This window comes from Lepidochelys olivacea (genome assembly GCF_965140295.1).
Source record: "Lepidochelys olivacea isolate rLepOli2 genome assembly, chromosome: 2".
In the NCBI taxonomy this organism is placed as follows: domain Eukaryota; kingdom Metazoa; phylum Chordata; order Testudines; family Cheloniidae; genus Lepidochelys; species Lepidochelys olivacea.
Window position 1 is genome coordinate 230,132,808 of NC_140412.1, and position 17,092 is coordinate 230,149,899.

General features: G+C 42.3%; 2 protein-coding genes and 1 long non-coding RNA gene across 4 annotated transcripts in view; 1 reads left to right on the forward strand and 2 right to left on the reverse strand.

The window, feature by feature from the left end:
* Positions 1-9,473, reverse strand: part of RSU1 (Ras suppressor protein 1) — a 183,552-nt gene extending 174,079 nt beyond the window's left edge. Inside the window, exons 1-2 of the mRNA XM_084621244.1 lie at positions 9,326-9,473; positions 8,859-8,970 (exon numbers count right to left, since the gene is read on the reverse strand). Coding sequence (XP_084477370.1) covers positions 8,859-8,967 — 109 coding nt within the window. The 5' untranslated portion in view covers positions 8,968-8,970; positions 9,326-9,473. The remainder of the gene's footprint in view (positions 1-8,858; positions 8,971-9,325) is intronic.
* A 178-nt stretch (positions 9,474-9,651) lies between these two features.
* Positions 9,652-17,092, forward strand: part of LOC311515564 — a 33,003-nt gene continuing 25,562 nt past the window's right edge. The window contains exon 1 of the long non-coding RNA XR_014710179.1: positions 9,652-9,917. This is a non-coding gene — a long non-coding RNA (uncharacterized lncRNA). The remainder of the gene's footprint in view (positions 9,918-17,092) is intronic.
* Positions 16,500-17,092, reverse strand: part of CUBN (cubilin) — a 227,628-nt gene continuing 227,035 nt past the window's right edge. For both annotated transcript variants that reach the window (XM_084618746.1, XM_084618745.1), the window contains one exon: positions 16,500-16,728. In XM_084618746.1, coding sequence (XP_084474872.1) covers positions 16,621-16,728 — 108 coding nt within the window. In that variant the 3' untranslated portion in view covers positions 16,500-16,620. The remainder of the gene's footprint in view (positions 16,729-17,092) is intronic.

Here is a 17,092-nt window from a genome sequence, read left to right on the forward strand (position 1 = left end):
CATCTTAAAATCATAAGATCTTTGGGAAGAGTTTCTTCCTATGTGTTTATATAGCACCTGGCACAATGGGGTTCCCAATGCTGACTGCAGTCTCTAGGCAGCCTCCAGCAGTAGAAACAATTATAGTATCAAAGTAGGACTACCAATGGTTGAAGTATCACTTCGTGTTCTACACCCTTAGTTTTCTTGCTTACTGTATTCTTAAAGTATCTTTTGGGCTGAAATTTCTCCTTGTTTTCATCCCAGAGGTGAAGAGAAATCTTTCTACTTGCTGTATGAGGTTCAAGCACTGCATTAACCAGTGCCTTTTCTTTGAGGAACATTTGTCTTCCCCTTGTAGGCCAAGGAAAATAAAGACCAAAAAGCTGTTATTTCTGTACTAAGATTGAGATTTTAATTACACAAGAGTCAGGAAATTGAGAAAGAAGAGTTCTAACACCATAACCCCGTCAAATTGTGCGTGTTCATTTCTCTAGCTAGGGTCTTTTGATATGCAGCCACAACACTAGACAGCATAACAGCATTCAGGAAATACAATGACATCGGAAAAGAGCTGTTTTTCCATACTGCTCTTCTTGTAAATTGGTCACTTAGTATCTATCCTCTCTTTTCTAAGCAAGCTAGCAAATAACCCCAATGCTACCTTTCAGCTTACAGTAGTCTAGACCTTAGTCAAGGTTCAAAGGCCAGGACAAGGTGCAGATGCAGCATTTATTGCTCCGGTGGATGGTCTTCTCCAGTCCATAGACACAAGAACTACACCCATGCTCACCCTCCTGGCCCTCTTTATATCACTATCACCAAGTTCTCTTATCCTGCTTCCAAGAGGCTATATGATGAGCAGCCATTTCTCTGCTCATCATAGAGGAGGGTGAAAAAAAATTGTTAACCTCTGAGGATAGAGCAAGCAGCCATGGGGTTAAATTGCAGCAAAAGATGTTTAAGTTGGACTTTAGGAAAAACTTCCTGTCAAGGTAGTTAAAACATTGGAATGAATTGCCTAGGGAGGCTGTAAAACCTCCATCACTGGAGGTTTTTAAGAGCAAGTTAAAAAGACACCTGTGAAGTACGGTCTACAGAATACTTAGTCCTGCCCAAGTGCAGGGGACTGGAGAAGACCTCACAAGGTCCCTTCCAGTCCTACACTTCTATGATTCTAAGCTCATGTGATTGTCCCAATCAACCTGAGAGATCACTGCTTCTTCCATGACTATAGCCTCTCTTGACAGCTATGTTTCACTGGAACTATCAAACCATCAACCAACAGACAAGTTTGAGACATAGATTTGTCACAGTAGCTGAGCTGCAACACTGGACTCACTTCAAGCAGCCATGGACCTTACAGAATTCAGAATTAACTACAAAATCCACTCTTTCAATTTTATTTCCCCCTCAATAACTCCCTATACACTCAACCACAGCCACTTAAAATGCTCTATCTAGGTTGTATTTCACTAGATTGCTGATGAGAGTCACGGTTCTTCTTTTACTTGTTAAGTTTGACACCTACAGCAGAAGGGATCTGTGGGGCTCTGATGGTTATCCTGTTAATTATTTAAATGTTCAGATGCCATAGGCCAGATACACAGGACTGAATTTTGTCCTTTTAAAATCTCTAACCTTTGCTGTTACCTCAGATGTGCACCTTTAGTGATTTATAAAACTGCAGTTATTTCTGCCACTGAAGAGCCTACTGTAATTGCAAGCATCCAAGGGGAAGAGCTAAGGTTCAGCAGCTAAACATAATGAAACCTCTTTTTTAAGTTACAGCCATATAAGGGAGAGGGGGCTAAGGCAAAGGAGAGAGAACGCTCAGCTATGGAGCTCTGGTAAATGTTAACATTTATATTGTGCTAGGATCTTAAGGCCACAAGCAGAAGTGAAAAACTCAAAGTAGGACCTTAAATCAAAGGCAGAGTCTTTGCTGAAGGCCATATGGAAGGAGTCCCACCCAATGAACAGATGGGTTATCCTGGACATAAGCACTATCTAGAAACAAGTCTTTCAGAGACACAGATTTAAAAGACTTGTTGACTTGCAATAACGGTGGATAAAATATTGGTTATAATAGAAATCTGCCAGATTCGCAGAATACAAACGTAGGCAACTAAATACCTATGCTAGAGACTAAATCGGGCTCCTTTCAATTCAAACTGCAGGCTTGGGAGGGTCATAACACTAGCACTTGCAAGAACTACTGCTCTGCCCTACAAGAAGTCTCACCTCCTCTCCACGGTCAAAAAAAAAAAAAAAACAACCACACACCCCTCCCGTTCCCCCCCCCCCCAACCCGGGGGGCAGGGAGAGCATACTGAAGCTGTGCCTATTATGCCTCAGTTCCCGATACCCTGGAAAGTCAATTTTTTATTCCACCCCTCCAGCCTTCCTTTCCCCTTCATTCTTAGTTTAACACAACAGCTAACTCTGAAGAAAAAGTGCTTTTCCTTTAAAAAAAGGAAATTAACAGGCAAGCTCCACACATGTGTGGAGCCAAGATAAAATATTGCTGGTCTGAATACCACCAACATGAAGGAAATAACTAAGGAAGACATTGTGGGCATTATAACAACGCCACTACAGTGCCAAAGATTCTCAGTGACTATTGGAAGATACCATATTGTAATATCACAAGGCCATTCGATTTTATCTGTCACTATACTACACTAGACAGGACAACTACGCCAAAGTTACTATGTGAACTCCCTGTGAGAGGATAACACAAACAAAACAAGAGAACCTTAATACAATGCTGCCTGCGTGCAAACTGGCAAAAATTAACATTTAAGAGTAAAACAAGTTACAGTAAAGCTGTTTTATCTGGCACTTCGCAAACCAGAAAGTTCTATAAACCAGCATTTCTGATCTTCACTGAAATTCCGGTTTATAGTCTGGTTGGCGTGGGGCTGGCAGGGGGTTAGGCCACAGAAGGGGGTGCAGGGTGCCGAATCTGGGGGGTGCTCACATCAGGCAGCTCCCCACATGTGGTGGCCTACCCCAGCTGCTCCGAGGCAGAGGTGCGGCAGGCAGCTCTGTATGCTGCCTCCTCCCACAGGCACCACTCCCTCAACTCCCATTGGCTGCAATTCCCAGCCAATGGGAGCTGCAGAGCTAGCGCTTGGGGTGGGGGCAGAGCACCGAGCTGCCTGCCGCACCTCTGCCTAGGAGTGGCCAGGAGAGGTTGCCACTTGCGGGGAGCCGCCTGAGGTGAGTGCCCCCCCGGGATCCGGCACCCCACCCCCCTCCCATGGCCAACCTGCTGCCCCGAGCCCCCTCCTGCACCCAAACTCCCTCCCAGAGCCCACGACCTGTACCCAATCCCATGCCATGCCCCAACCCCAGTCCCAAGCTCCCTCCCTCTTAGTTAATCTGCATTTTTCACTACCTGGCACCCCGCATTCCTCCAATGTGCCAGATAGAACTTTTACTGTACTATCAACATTGTTGCCCTTTCTTTTGACATGGGTATATGTGAAGTACAACTTTATTTACACATCTAACGCAGTACTGGAACAAAGGAGTTCAGACAGCACTCAAGAAATCCTTTGATTGAGGAGACTGCCCAACACCACTGGCCAGTTTTCAGAGACCAACTGCTTCAAAAACTGACATTACTTAAAGACCAAAGTCTCCTGCTACGACACATGTACACAGAAACTCACAAAACACCACTGCACATCTTCCCAAGATTTAACATTTGCTTGCATGCTAAGAAAAAACATGCAACACTGAATCTTCACCACATGACAACACCTGCCAAAACATTTTATAAGTTGAAATATATGCTATTTACTTCAAACCATAGCTATGTAACAACTGAAGAATACTTGCTTTTGGCAAAAATAGTTTAGCATATTACAACTCAGGATTTTTAGTTAATACATGGTAATTATTTTCTTGGTGCTGATACAACAATAAGGATAGACTTCAAAGTTAATTTTTTCCGACAGCTTTTCAGAACTAGCAAATACTATCTAACTAAACAAATGACACAATGGGTGCTGAAGCATGACAGCTGACTAGTAATCTGACTAAGTATAAACCAATAAATTACTTAATAACCTTAAGGAAATTTAAGTTATGATGGGTTTTGATTGCATGAACCATTACATTATCTAAAGAGAACTCAGAAGAGAGCAATCTCTGCATAATATCACATTGTGAAAAAAAAAAAAAGTTCCTGTTCCATTATATTTGAATTACACTAGAACCTCAGTTACGAACACCAGAATTACAAACTGATCAGTCAACCACATACCTCATTTGGAACCCGAAGTACACAATCAGGCAGCAGCAGAGACCGGGGGGGTGGGGAAATATTAATCCAGTACAGAACTGTGTTAAATGTAAACTACTAAAAAAATAAAATAAAGGAAAAGCAGCATTTTTCTTCTGCATAGTAAAGCTTCAAAGTTGTATTAAGTCAATGTTCAGTTGTAAACTTTTGAAAGTACAACCATAACGTTTTGTTCAGAATTACAGACATTTCAGAGTTGCGAACAACCTCCATTCCAAAAATGTTGTTAACTCTGAGGTTCTACTGTAGGAGATAATTAACACTCAGGTCCTCAGTCTGTCTCACAGTACAGATCTTGAACCCTCAATAGAACTTTACTTACTTCAGATTTCTTTGCTGAAACAATTACTAATTTATGTTTAATTCTAAAAAAACATTGTAAGAGAAAATTAAGAAAAGGTCTGAGTGGATCACAATCTTTTCTCACTTCTCTAATCCTTAGTTTTCCTGTTGCCATGAGAAATCAAAATCCTAGTATTCCTTTCTTGGGGAAAATAAGTGTTCCTGTTCCCAAGTACAAATGGAACCTTCATTAAAGGTCTAATTTAATAAATGCCAACAGTTGCATTTTAGGTCTATGTTTTGGTCTCATCCATGACACTTGTAAGGCATTATGCCTTTTCAGTGTAAATGTATAAAGAAATTTTTTATTCTAGATTAAGAAATGCACTTAGATTTCCCAGCCCAAGAAAGCAAAAAAAAACCACACACACAAAAAACCACGCCACCTTATCAAGAGTATACAGTTAATGTACAAAGTTATCAACAGAATAATTTGATTAAAGCCCCACATGCCTGCCCATTGGCACAACATGCTGCCATGGATAGCTACCACATGATTTCACATTTGTCTGTAGTCCATGGGATTAAGATTTGCCTCCTAGACAGAACTGTTTCTTCTTGTTTTGTCCAAACAAGAGTCTGAGCCAGAACACATGCAAGAGAAAGCATGTAACCGACCTTCTATATAGGTGAGTATGAGACACACAAAACTGCAGTAAGTCACACACCTAGCGTAGCAGTTTAGGAGCCAAAGTCTATAGATGGTACAGTTGTGTGTTAAATTCTTAAAATCGCTTTCCAAAGTTCCACACTGGTTTAATATTTTTTGGAAGAACGGAAGTTAAGGGGAATATTTTATCCCAATGGATAATCACATTTCATTAGTACTGAAATATTAAATTTCTTGTAGGACTTTCAGATATGAAAATTCGAAGTTTCCAGCTCTTTAGCCCAAAATGGCATATGTCACAGCATATGGAAGAGAAACTATTCTATAATTTATTTACACAGATCTAGACCAGGCAGTGCCTTTCAATTCTGGAGAATTATGTATTATATGTATCATTTTGAATAGAACCTCTCTCCTTTTTCCTCTTGTTTGACCCCCTTTTGTTTCATCTTATTTTCTGTATGATTTCATACACACATTTGTGCAGATCAAGTAATCACACATTATTGTTCACACAGCCTCCAGCATAATTCAAATATCTGAGGATTTTAAAAGCATGTAAAGCTAGTCTAAACTACAAATTTAGTACAGCTTAACATCGCTCAGGGCTATAAAAAACTTCACCCTGTGAGACAAAGTTAGGCCGACCTAAGCCAGTGCCAAGTCTATGGAAGAATTATTCCATCAACCCAGCTACTGCCTCTTGGATACATTTACTACAGCAATAGAAAAACTCCTTCCATCACTGTAATAAGCCTCTACATTACATTAGTGCAGCTGCAGTGTTTCTAGCACACATATGCTTCACTCTGCTCCCATTGATTTCAATGATAAAACTCCACTTGACAGGTTGGCAGTTATTAATACTTTAGAAACCACTGAATTTCTTACTTCCCAGAGTCTTAATTCTCAACCCTACCATTGCTGGAAACAGGGTTTTTGCTACCATTACCTATAGTAGGTGTTACAGGAAGCACTGCTGACAATTCAGTAAATTACTGAGTATTTAACAGACCACAGCAATAGTGAGTAGTATGTTGTTGGAGATGCTAGGCCAAACTCAGCCCTGGCATAAACAAGATCAATTCAATAAACGTTTATGCTAGAATTTAATATGCATTTTAGATTAAATGTAAAGCCAAAATCTTGATCACCAGCAATCACAGAAGAGCCATAGAGCCATTCATAGGAGCATTTACCCAAGCAGCTAGGGCAAACTACAACTCATTGATTTTTAAGATTAATATTACAATGTTCACTAGAAGTGTTTGATTATTTCCAAGCACAGTCCTACAACCAAAAGACAGGTGGGCAAAACCCTCCACGGGGCCCTCCCTGCAGTCAACTGGGATTTATCCATGCAAATCCATTCGCAGAATCACAGCTTTGTTTGCTACTATTGATATTTGGTTAACACTGTTGGTGTTACAGATTGTTATTTTTCATTTATATGGTGGTCCATAGTACAAAGCTCAGAAATACCCCTTTAATTAGGCCAATTAGAAAAATTCATATGCAGAAAAAGTGACTTTACAGAACATAGCAGCGAGAAATCATGAACAATTCGCTTTTTATAATAGCAGTAGTTTTAAGTAACAAAAAATGCATGGTCGTTTTTACATTGCAGTTTAACCTACTGATTAGTTTATAAATTTATAAGATGCACAATCAGGCCCCAACTCAACTAGCCCCCTGAAATCAATGGACTCACATGAGCAGAAACTGGCTCCTGTAAATAAGTGCACACAGTCAACCTGTGGAACTCCATGATGTTGTGAAGGCCAAGACTATAACAGGGTTAAAAAAAGAACTAGATAAATTCTTGGAGAACAGGTCCATCTATGGCTATTAGCCAGGATGGGCAGGGATGGTGTCCCTAGCCTCTGTTTGCCAGAAACTGAGAATGGATCACTTGATGATTACCTATTCATTCATAAGAACATAAAAATGGCCATACCGGGTCAGACCAAAGGTGCATCCAGCCCAGTATCCTGTCTGCTGACAGTGGCCAATGTCAGGTGCCCAAGAGGGAGTGAACCTAACAGGTAATGATCTAGTGATCTCTCTCCTGCAATCCATCTCCATCCTCTGACAAACAGAGGCTAAGGACCCATCCTGGCTATTAGCCATTAACGGACTTAACCTCCATGCCTTTATCTAGTTCTCCTTTAAACCCTGTTATAGTCCTAGCCTTCACAACCTCCTCAGGCAAGAAGTTCCACAGGTTGACTGTGCGCTGTGTGAAGAGCAACTTTCTTTTATTTGTTTTAAACCTGCTGCCCATTAATTTCATTTGGTGGCCCCTAGTTCTTATACTATGGGAACAAGTAAATAACTTTTCCTTATTCACTTTCTCCACATCACTCATGTCATATCCCCCCTTAGTCTCCTCTTTTCCAAGCTGAAGAGTCCTAGCCTCTTTAATCTCTTCTCATATGGAACCCATTCCAAACTCCTAATCATTTTAGTTGCCCTTCTCTGAACCTTTTCTAATGGTAGCATGTCTTCTCTGGGATGACGGGACCACATCTGCACACAATATTCAAGATGTGGGCGTACCGTGGATATAAGGGCAATAAGATATTCTCAGTCTTATTCTCTCTCTCCCCCCCGCCCCCTCAAGGATTCCTTACATCCTGTTCGCTTTTTTGACAGCCACTGCACACGGTGTGGACGTCTTCAGAGAACTATCCACAATGACTCCAAGATCTCTTTCCTGATTAGTTGTAGCTAAATTAGCCCCCCATCATATTATATGTATAGTTGGGCTTATTTTTTCCAATGTGCATTACTTTACATTTATCCACATGAAATTTCATTTGCCATTTTGTTGCCCAATCACTTAGTTTTGTGAGATCTTTTTGAAGTTCTTCACAGTGTGCTTTGGTCTTAACTATCTTGAGCAGTTTACGTCTGCAAACTTTGCCACCTCACTGATTACCCCTTTCTCCAGATCATTTATGATTAAGCTGAATAGGACTGATCCTAAGACTGACCCTTGGGGAACACCACTAGTTACCCCTCTCCATTCTGAGGAATTTACCATTCCCTGTGGGGCACCTGGTTTTGGCCACTATGGGAGGACCGGATATTGGGCTAGATGGACCTTTCATCTGACCCAGTATGGCCGTTCTTATGACGGCACTACATTGGTGGGAGATCTCCCGCTGCCACAGCCACCACCATCTCTATGGAGGCAGGATGAGAGAGAGCTCTCCCATTTGGCTTAGAGCATCTTCACCAGAAGCTTTACAGCGGTCACAATGAAGCCCCAGTCAGTTGATGTACCTTGGTATTATCATAATAAAAACAGCCAGATAGATTTATAAACAATGTTTGGAACCCAATTAGCACAATGCTGAGAAAATGAAACAGACTGAGAGCTACGGTGAAACTGACAACTGATTTTCAGTGTCCAAACTGAAATGTAACAGTCTGAACAGCAAAAGGCCAAGTCCATCCTAACAGAGACAGATAAGTTGTTTGACTGTCCGTCCTACTGAAAGGGCCTCCTTAAAAGCCAGCCGCCTGCTTCTATCACAGATTTCAGAGGCTGCTGGGGGCTGGGAGGGCGACGGGGGTGGTCTTGGCGGAAACCCTCGAGATACCTACACAAGCCAGAGACGTCCAGCATGTTAGAGATGCCCCGGTCACACATGTCCACCTCCGGCTGGCTCTTCTCCCTACTCTCCTCCACGATCTTCTTCAGGGACTTGGACATGGCCTGGGTCAAAACACAAACAGCCGCACGTGACGGGGCTGCGCCCACACACCCACCGTCCAGGGGGTCGGAGGGGGTGGGGGGCGCAGAGACCCGCCGAGATGCGACGCTCAGGGCGCCCCGGCCGCGGGAGGCTCCTGGCTGCAGGCCGGACCTCAGCCAAGGCAGCGTATCCGGGGCAAGCGGCCGACCGCCCGCCCGCCCGCCCAAGCTGCCAGCGCCCGGGGCAGCGGGGGGACCCTGCCCAGGGCGGCCCGGCGCGGCAAGGGAGCGGGACACCTGCGCCCTGAGGTACGCACTCCCCAGGGGCGCCCGGGCCGGAAGGCGGAGCCGCTCCGGGACCCCCGAGACCACTCACCGGTGGGTGCTGCGGGCGGGGCCGTGCAGGACAACGCGGGGCGCGCAGGGTCACTCACTGCCCGGGACACGCCCTGCTAAGATGCCGCCCACTCCCCAAGCGCACGCTCCGTGCGCGCAGGCGCACTAGCCCCCGGGCGGTGGAACGCTCCCAGCCCCATATAAGGCGAATCGCTCCGGGGACTGGCTCCACCCCCACTTGGAATGTGCCGCTCCCGGCTGGCCAATCAGGGCCCCGCATCCCGCCAGCCAGCCAATGGCCGGGCCGGGGGTGCGAGCGGAATGCGGTGTACTGTGTAGCCGCGGGAAGGGAGGTTCCCAGCTTCTTCGGCGCGAGCTCCTCGCTGGGAGGGGATATAGCGGAGGCGGCTGCTGCAAGGCTGCGCCCTGCCCATTTGCCCAGTGCCCGCCCCCAGAGCAGCAATGGGGCGTCGGGGGCAACGGGGGGGCAAAGTAGGATCTGAGGCCTGCTGCCTAGCTGGAGCCCCGTGGCCAGCTGCGTCTCCTGTGTCGGTTGATGCTCGTCGCGTAGCCATCGGTTTGAGTAAACTTCTCAACAGCTGTTCCAGAGCCACGTGGCAAGAAACTGTCCCGTGAGTTCGGGAGGATTTGGTTTATTTACGTCTGGATTTAAAATAAGAGAAGGATGCAAGGAGTGAGGGAAGATGTGTTTAGGGACCGGCCAGCGCCAAATTTCCCCACAAAGACTGCCTAGCTTTTGATCAAAGAGATTGAAGAGCCATTCTGAAATGTCCATTTACGTTTGGGGAGGGAATAATTTTAAAGGATTTGCTCTTCATGTAAATAATTTTTATCTGTTTTTTGCCACATACACATGCAACATAATGCAACAGCAATTTTGACCTTATTTATTAGCTATTCTTAGGATATATTTAGACTTGAAATTAGAGGAAGGTTTCTAACCATCAGAGGAGTTTCAGAGTAACAGCCGTGTTAGTCTGTATTCGCAAAAAGAAAAGGAGTACTTGTGGCACCTTAGAGACTAACCAATTTATTTGAGCATGAGCTTTTGTGAGATACAGCTCACTTCTTCGGGTGCAAACTTATGGTCAAATAAATTGGTTAGTCTGTAAGGTATATCAGAGGAGTGAAGTTCTGGAATAGCCTTCCAAGGGAACCAGTGGGGGCAAAAGACATATCTGACTTCAAGATTAAACTCGATAAGTTTATGGAGAAGATGGGATAACATGATTTTGGCAATTAGTTGATCTTTAACTATTCATGGTAAATAGGCCCAATGGCCTGTGATGGGATGTTAGATGGGGTGGGATCTGAGTTACCCAGGAAATAATTTTCTGTAGTATCTGGCTGGTGAATCTTGCCCATATGCTCAGGATTCAGCTGATCGCCATATTTGGGGTCAGGAAGGAATTTTCCTCCAGGGCAGATTGGAAGAGGCCATAGAGGTTTTTCGCCTTCCTCTGTAGCATGGGGCACAGGTCACTTGCTGGAGGATTCTCTGCACCTTGAAGTCTTTAAACCATGATTTGAGGACTTCAATAGCTCAGACATAGGTGAGAGGTTTCTCGTAGGAGTGCGTGGGTGAGATTCTGTGGCCTGCGTTGTGCAGGAGGTCAGACTAGATGATCATAATGGTCCCTTCTGACCTTAGTATCTATGCATCTAGTTGGAAGATGGAATAAAACTGAAGTACATAGTATGAAATTAGCAATTTCTTTTGGACTGAGGAGCTGAAGCCTGTGTTAATCTGTCATATCAACATGCTAAAGCCTCAATCCTGTACTGAGAATAACACATGTGCAGAGGTCCACTCCTGTGGTTCTCTCTACAAGAGTAGGGCCTCAGATTTTGTGGGCCCTTTCTATACTCATATGGTCCTTACTATAGTAACTGAGGCCCAGATACACAAAGCTATTTAAGCTAACTTCCATTGATTTCAATGAACCTTTGGGGATCTGGGCCTAAGCGCCTTAAGTTCTTTAATCCATTTATCCTCATAACATCCCAGTAAGAGTAAAAATACTGTGTAATCCCCATTTCACAGATGGGGAACCATTGACACTAAGCGACTTGCTTACGGTCACACAGGCAGTTGAACCTGGGTGTGCGCAGGGCCAAAAGTGGTTGCTGTGTTTGGTCACTGAGGCACTCCTCTGGGCAGCTCCTGCCCGACTGGAGCACAGGGAGCCTGGGACTTCACAGGCAGCCAGTGAGTTCCCAGCCCACTTTCCCAGCGGTCTCCTGCTGAAGAGGCCTGGGAGGCAGGGACAGAGCGAGAGGTTTGTATGAGTTGCCAATGGCAAGAGTTGGTGGCCACACTGTGAGGCCATCAAAAAATGTGTTGTGAGAACCTATCTAGACACTGTTACCAAACAAATTATTATTATTGCAGTAAAGTTATTATGCTGATCTCTGGTTTATAAGAGCAAGCTTCCAGAATTTTGTGTATATGTTACTGTTGAGTATCAAAACACACTTCAAACAAGTCAATGTAATAGTTTATAATTGCATTTATCATATTACTATGTCCTTATGAATCACACTTTTCTATTACCTCTCATTTAGTGTCAATCGGATACAGTCATAGTAACATAGAAAGCCCATTCAGCAGTACTATCAATGACTTTTCATTCTTCAAATCTTAGCCCTTAGAAACGTTTATCATATAGCTGTCTCTGATATCAGACCTTAAAAGATAATATTAATAATACCCAGAGGTGCATATTTAAAGGAGGCTAACAAGTACTGTAATGTAAGGTGAAATTGTGACAAAATGGGAAATTTTTGAAAATTTTTTATGAAGCCTGTGTGTGCCTCAGTTTCCCCCGTGTGTTGCAATGTTACCTAGGGAGTGGAAAAGGGCTGTTTGCTCTCTAGGCAGGCAAAGAGACGTAGATATGAGTGTTCTTAGCTGTCTGGATCTTGGTCCCCATATCAATGGAGCCTCTGAGAAGACAGTGGTAAATCCAATTGCCTGGCTGATACCTACCCACCAAGGACCCAGAGGGGTACGGATTTTCCTGCCTTTCCTTAGAAAAGCTGAGCAACAATCCCACAGCTCAAGATCAAAGGACGGGAGGTATGAGGATAAGCCTTGTCTTTTGGAGGCAGTCAGGGCTCTGACCTGCGGTTCTGACCAAGGCGGTCAGATGATCAGAGAGACAGAGCTTGAACAATGGAGTTCACTACAGCTTGGCTGGGCACTGTGCTACCCAGAATGGACTGTGCTTTAACCTTCATTCCTCTATGCCAGTGGCTCTAACCTTTCCAGACTACTGTACCCCTTTCAGGAGGCTGATTTGTCTTGCACACTCCCAAGTTTCACCTCACTTAAAAACTACTTGCTTACAAAATCAGACATAAAAATACAAAAGTGTCACAGTGTATTATTACTGAAAAATTGCTTACTTTCTCATTTTTACCATACAATTATAAAATAAACCAATTGGAATGTAACTATTGTACTTACATTTCAGTGTATAATATATAGAGCAGTATAAACAAGTCATTGTATGCAATTATAGTTTGTACTGACTTCCCTCGTGCTTTTTATGTAACTTCTTGTAAAACTAGGCAAATATCTAGATGAGTTGACATACCCGCTGGAAAATCTCTGCGTGCCCCCAGGGATACATGTACCCCTGGTTGAGAACCATGGCTAGCCCAAGGACTTCCTAAGATGTGTTCCAGATGACTAATAAACCCTGCTGTTTTACAACGCTGTGTGAATGTCACTGCGAGTCCTGGTGAAGTGCACTAGTCCCTGAAGAGTGTACAAATGTTCAGTAGGGGTCTGTCTCAGTTGGACTCGTTGAACGGCGCTCACAGTGTGAAGCAGAAGTGGTGCAGGCACAGAGGTCTAGTCTAAGGAGGCAGAGACGCCACATGACGTACCCTGGAGAAAGTCAGGCACCCGGAAGGGCTTCCTCCTAGAGACTCTTTTAAAGCTAGGGCCATAGCACCAATCCTGTGTATCAGTGACAGAAATATGTGCACATTATTTGTGCTTTGCCAGCTGCAATCATCAGTGATTTCTGGGGAGGTTTGCCATAGTGCAGACACCATAATATAGAATAATGTATTCCGTGCCAGCTATCATGGTCTTTGTAAAATAGAGAACAGTGTATACAGATGTGACAACAAGCTATTCCTGGCAGCAATGTGAAAGCAGATAATAAATCTTATTAAGCACATTTTTTTACGTTTTCAAATTATATAATACTATATCAATAACCACTGCGTAATTTATTGGAAAAAAATCTTTTTTCAATTATCAGGTTTGCTTTTCTTTGTGTTGTGCTCCACAGTAATTTTCAGTAAGCACTTTACATTGCTCTGTACCTTCAGAGACAGAAACATTGCTCAGTAACAGCTTTTTTCTTTAAAGTCCTCTTCGTTAATCTGCAGTGGTATTTTTGTTGTGGTTTCTAATGTTAGAGGAGAGTGCTCCTGTTGTTTTTCTACCAGGACTGATCATTTAGGTTTAGATTGGATATTAGGAAAAACTTTTTCACTAAGAGGGTGGTGAAACACTGGAATGCGTTACCTAGGGAGGTGGTAGAATCTCCTTCCTTAGAGGTTTTTAAGGTCAGGCTTGACAAAGCCCTGGCTGGGATGATTTAACTGGGAATTGGTCCTGCTTCGAGCAGGGGGTTGGACTAGATGACCTTCTGGGGTCCCTTCCAACTCTGATATTCTATGATTTATTCTGATTTTAGATCCTGGTTATTTTTGTCAGAAACAGTTGCTTTAGATCAAATGAACCTTGTACTAAAAACTAAATTCAACAGTCCACATGTGCTTTTCTGGAACTTTTTTTTTTTCAAAGGAAATTGTGTATTTGATTTAATTATAAATAAAATTAGGCAAAATTACAAAACTATTGTGCTATTTTTAAAGTGGAACAAACTTTCATAGAATCAGAATATCAGGGTTGGAAGGGACCTTAGGAGGTCATCTAGTCCAACCCCCTGCTCAAAGCAGGACCAATCCCCAATTAAATCATCCCAGCCAGGGCTTTGTCAAGCCTGACCTTAAAAACTTCTAAGGAAGGAGATTCCACCACCTCCCTAGGTAACGCATTCCAGTGTTTCACCACCCTCCTAGTGAAAAAGTTTTTCCTAATATCCAACCTAAATCTCCCCCACTGCAACTTGAGACCATTACTCCTTGTTAAATCTGACTGGTAGAAGTCAGCCATGCCTAGTTTATCTTATAAGTTTCTTTTCATCCCATATCATTCTTTTCTTTCTTTCACCAAGGCTCACTGATTTGTATAGTTTATTTCAAGTGAATAAATGCATGGCACTATCAAAGTCCTTCCCTAGATCGGAAAAATGCATAATGTCAGAAACTTAATTACGACAGTGTTAAACATGATTTTGTCCTAATTGTGTATAAGGACTTTCATGTTTAGGCATGTGTTTGCGGTTGTGGTAACTAGGGGTGAGGGCCAAAGGCCGAGGCTAGACAATTTAGGGCCATATTCTGGCCTGAGATTCCCATTTTTATACCAGGTCAGACAGCCCATCCCCCTCATCACATGGAAAACTTTCAAAAATGTATTTTAATGAACTGGTCAGCTTAACAGCTTTTCTCTTCTTTATTGTGTGTCTGACTGTGTAGTTATGAAGTGAGAATTTTCTAATGTTGCGAAGACCCATGCACAACAAGGGTAGAAGACTTAAATTTCCCCTTACAGATCAGCACATTGGCTCACTTGCTAGTCCATTCCAGAGATTCTTCTTAATGAATATTGGATTGTGACAGAGTGTGTGGGAGTTATATGATGTGAACCAGCAGCCACTAGATACTATGCTGAGACCATTTTTCACTTGTGACTGAAGCAGGCAAATTGACTCAGAGAGAACTTGGAACTTGGAGAAGTAAGAAGTTGTTTGCCTGCCCTTCTGGTCACAGAGACGAAAACAACTGTAGTCAAAATTGAAGGACTATTCCTCTGTATGCCCTGTTCTGAAGTTACATTTATTGAACAAGTAGCTGCTACATACATCATTTAGTTTCTGTAGTTTGCTTATAAAGATTCTATTTTAATTTTAAAATAGATTTGAGAAGCTTCAAGAGGTTAATATCTCAATGAAAATTATGAGAATTATAACGGTATGTAAAGTCTAAGTCCTCAATCCTGCAGCCACTTAGACACATGGTAAATTTTAATCATGTGAGTAATCCCATGGACTTCAATGGGACTACTCAAGTGCGTAAAATTAAGCATATGCTTAAGTGCTTTGTTGGATCAAGGTCTTAAAGAGAATGGATTGTTTTTGAAAATACTCAGTCCTGTGAGTACAACAGAACTACCAACATAAGCAGTGTAATTATTTACTCATGTAAATATTTACTGAATGTTACCAAGGTCAGTATTTACTCATGTAAATATTTACAAGATGGGGACTGTTTCTGAAAAAGAGAAGCTTTATCCAAACGTACTTAAAATGATGGTTGAGATTTTCAAAGCTGATTAATTAATGACAGTTATGTGTCTAAATCCCCTAATCTGATTTGAAGGTATTTTTTTTTTCATTTGAGATTATTTTCCTAGCACCTCAGATGCTGTGTATTTTGTCAGGTTTCAGAGTAGCAGCTGTGTTAGTCTGTGTCTGCTAAAAGAACAGGAGTACTTGTGGCACCTTAGAGACTAACAATTTTATTAGAGCATAAGCTTTCGTGGGCTACAGCCCACTTCATCGGATGCATAGAGTGGAATATATAGTAAGAAGATATATATATATAAATATATACACATACAGATAAGTTGGAATTTACCATACAAACTGTGAGAGTTTTTCTCCCAGCAATAAGTGTGGGCAGGTGCCCTTCAGGAAAGAGAGTTTTATCGTAACTAATTAGCCTCTCACAGTTTGTTAAATTTGTTAGTCTCTAAGGTGCCACAAGTACTCCTGTTCTTTTTGTATATTTTGTGTTCATCTTTTCTGTGGAACAAATTTTTTATGACAGTAAGTTATAAAACACATTTTTGTACATATTTTTAGACAGTTACTTGCTTTGAGAACGTTTATTTCAAATCTTGTAGCATAATTTTTAAAAATCACACTATATTTCAAATACTGATATCCAGCACGTTTTCACAGTTATGTATAAAGAAGCAGACATCATTTTAAGTATAAAAGGAGCTAAAATTTGTTTGAAATAATTCTAAACGCACAACTGTATTTACAGTAATTTACTTTTATTATAGCGATCACAGTCATATCTCAAACAGTCACTTTATGACCTAATGTCTCTGCAACGTAGCTAAGTACTAAGGGATTGTACTTCCTTGGAATAATGGTTCTAGCTAGTCCAAGTTAACTGGAAGCCTGATGGTAACGTTGCATATTCAGCATGGAATTTTATGAAGACTTGATGTGATGTCGCAGTAAATGAAGCAATGTTTGTATCCTAAAGAGGAAAAGAATATTAAAAAAACAATTCACATTTTTAAACATTTCCCTATGACAATATAATTAGGTATAAGCAGAGCCAGTCTGATATGCAGGCTGCCCGTTTACCCATTAAAAAAGCCACATGTGGTTTAAAACCTGTGGTCCCAATTTTCAGTTCATTCACTGCTGTACTTGGCAGTGGAGCACAGCAGGTGGATTTTGCCCAGAGGCCGTTACCAGCATCATTTGGAACACAAACAAAGCAGATGAGTTCTGAGAAAAAAAAGTCTTGATGCAGCCCAGTAGATGTCACTATAATATCTCCATTTGAAAAGACTAGAGGACTTCCTACTAGAATGCGACAGAAGCCCAGTTTATTC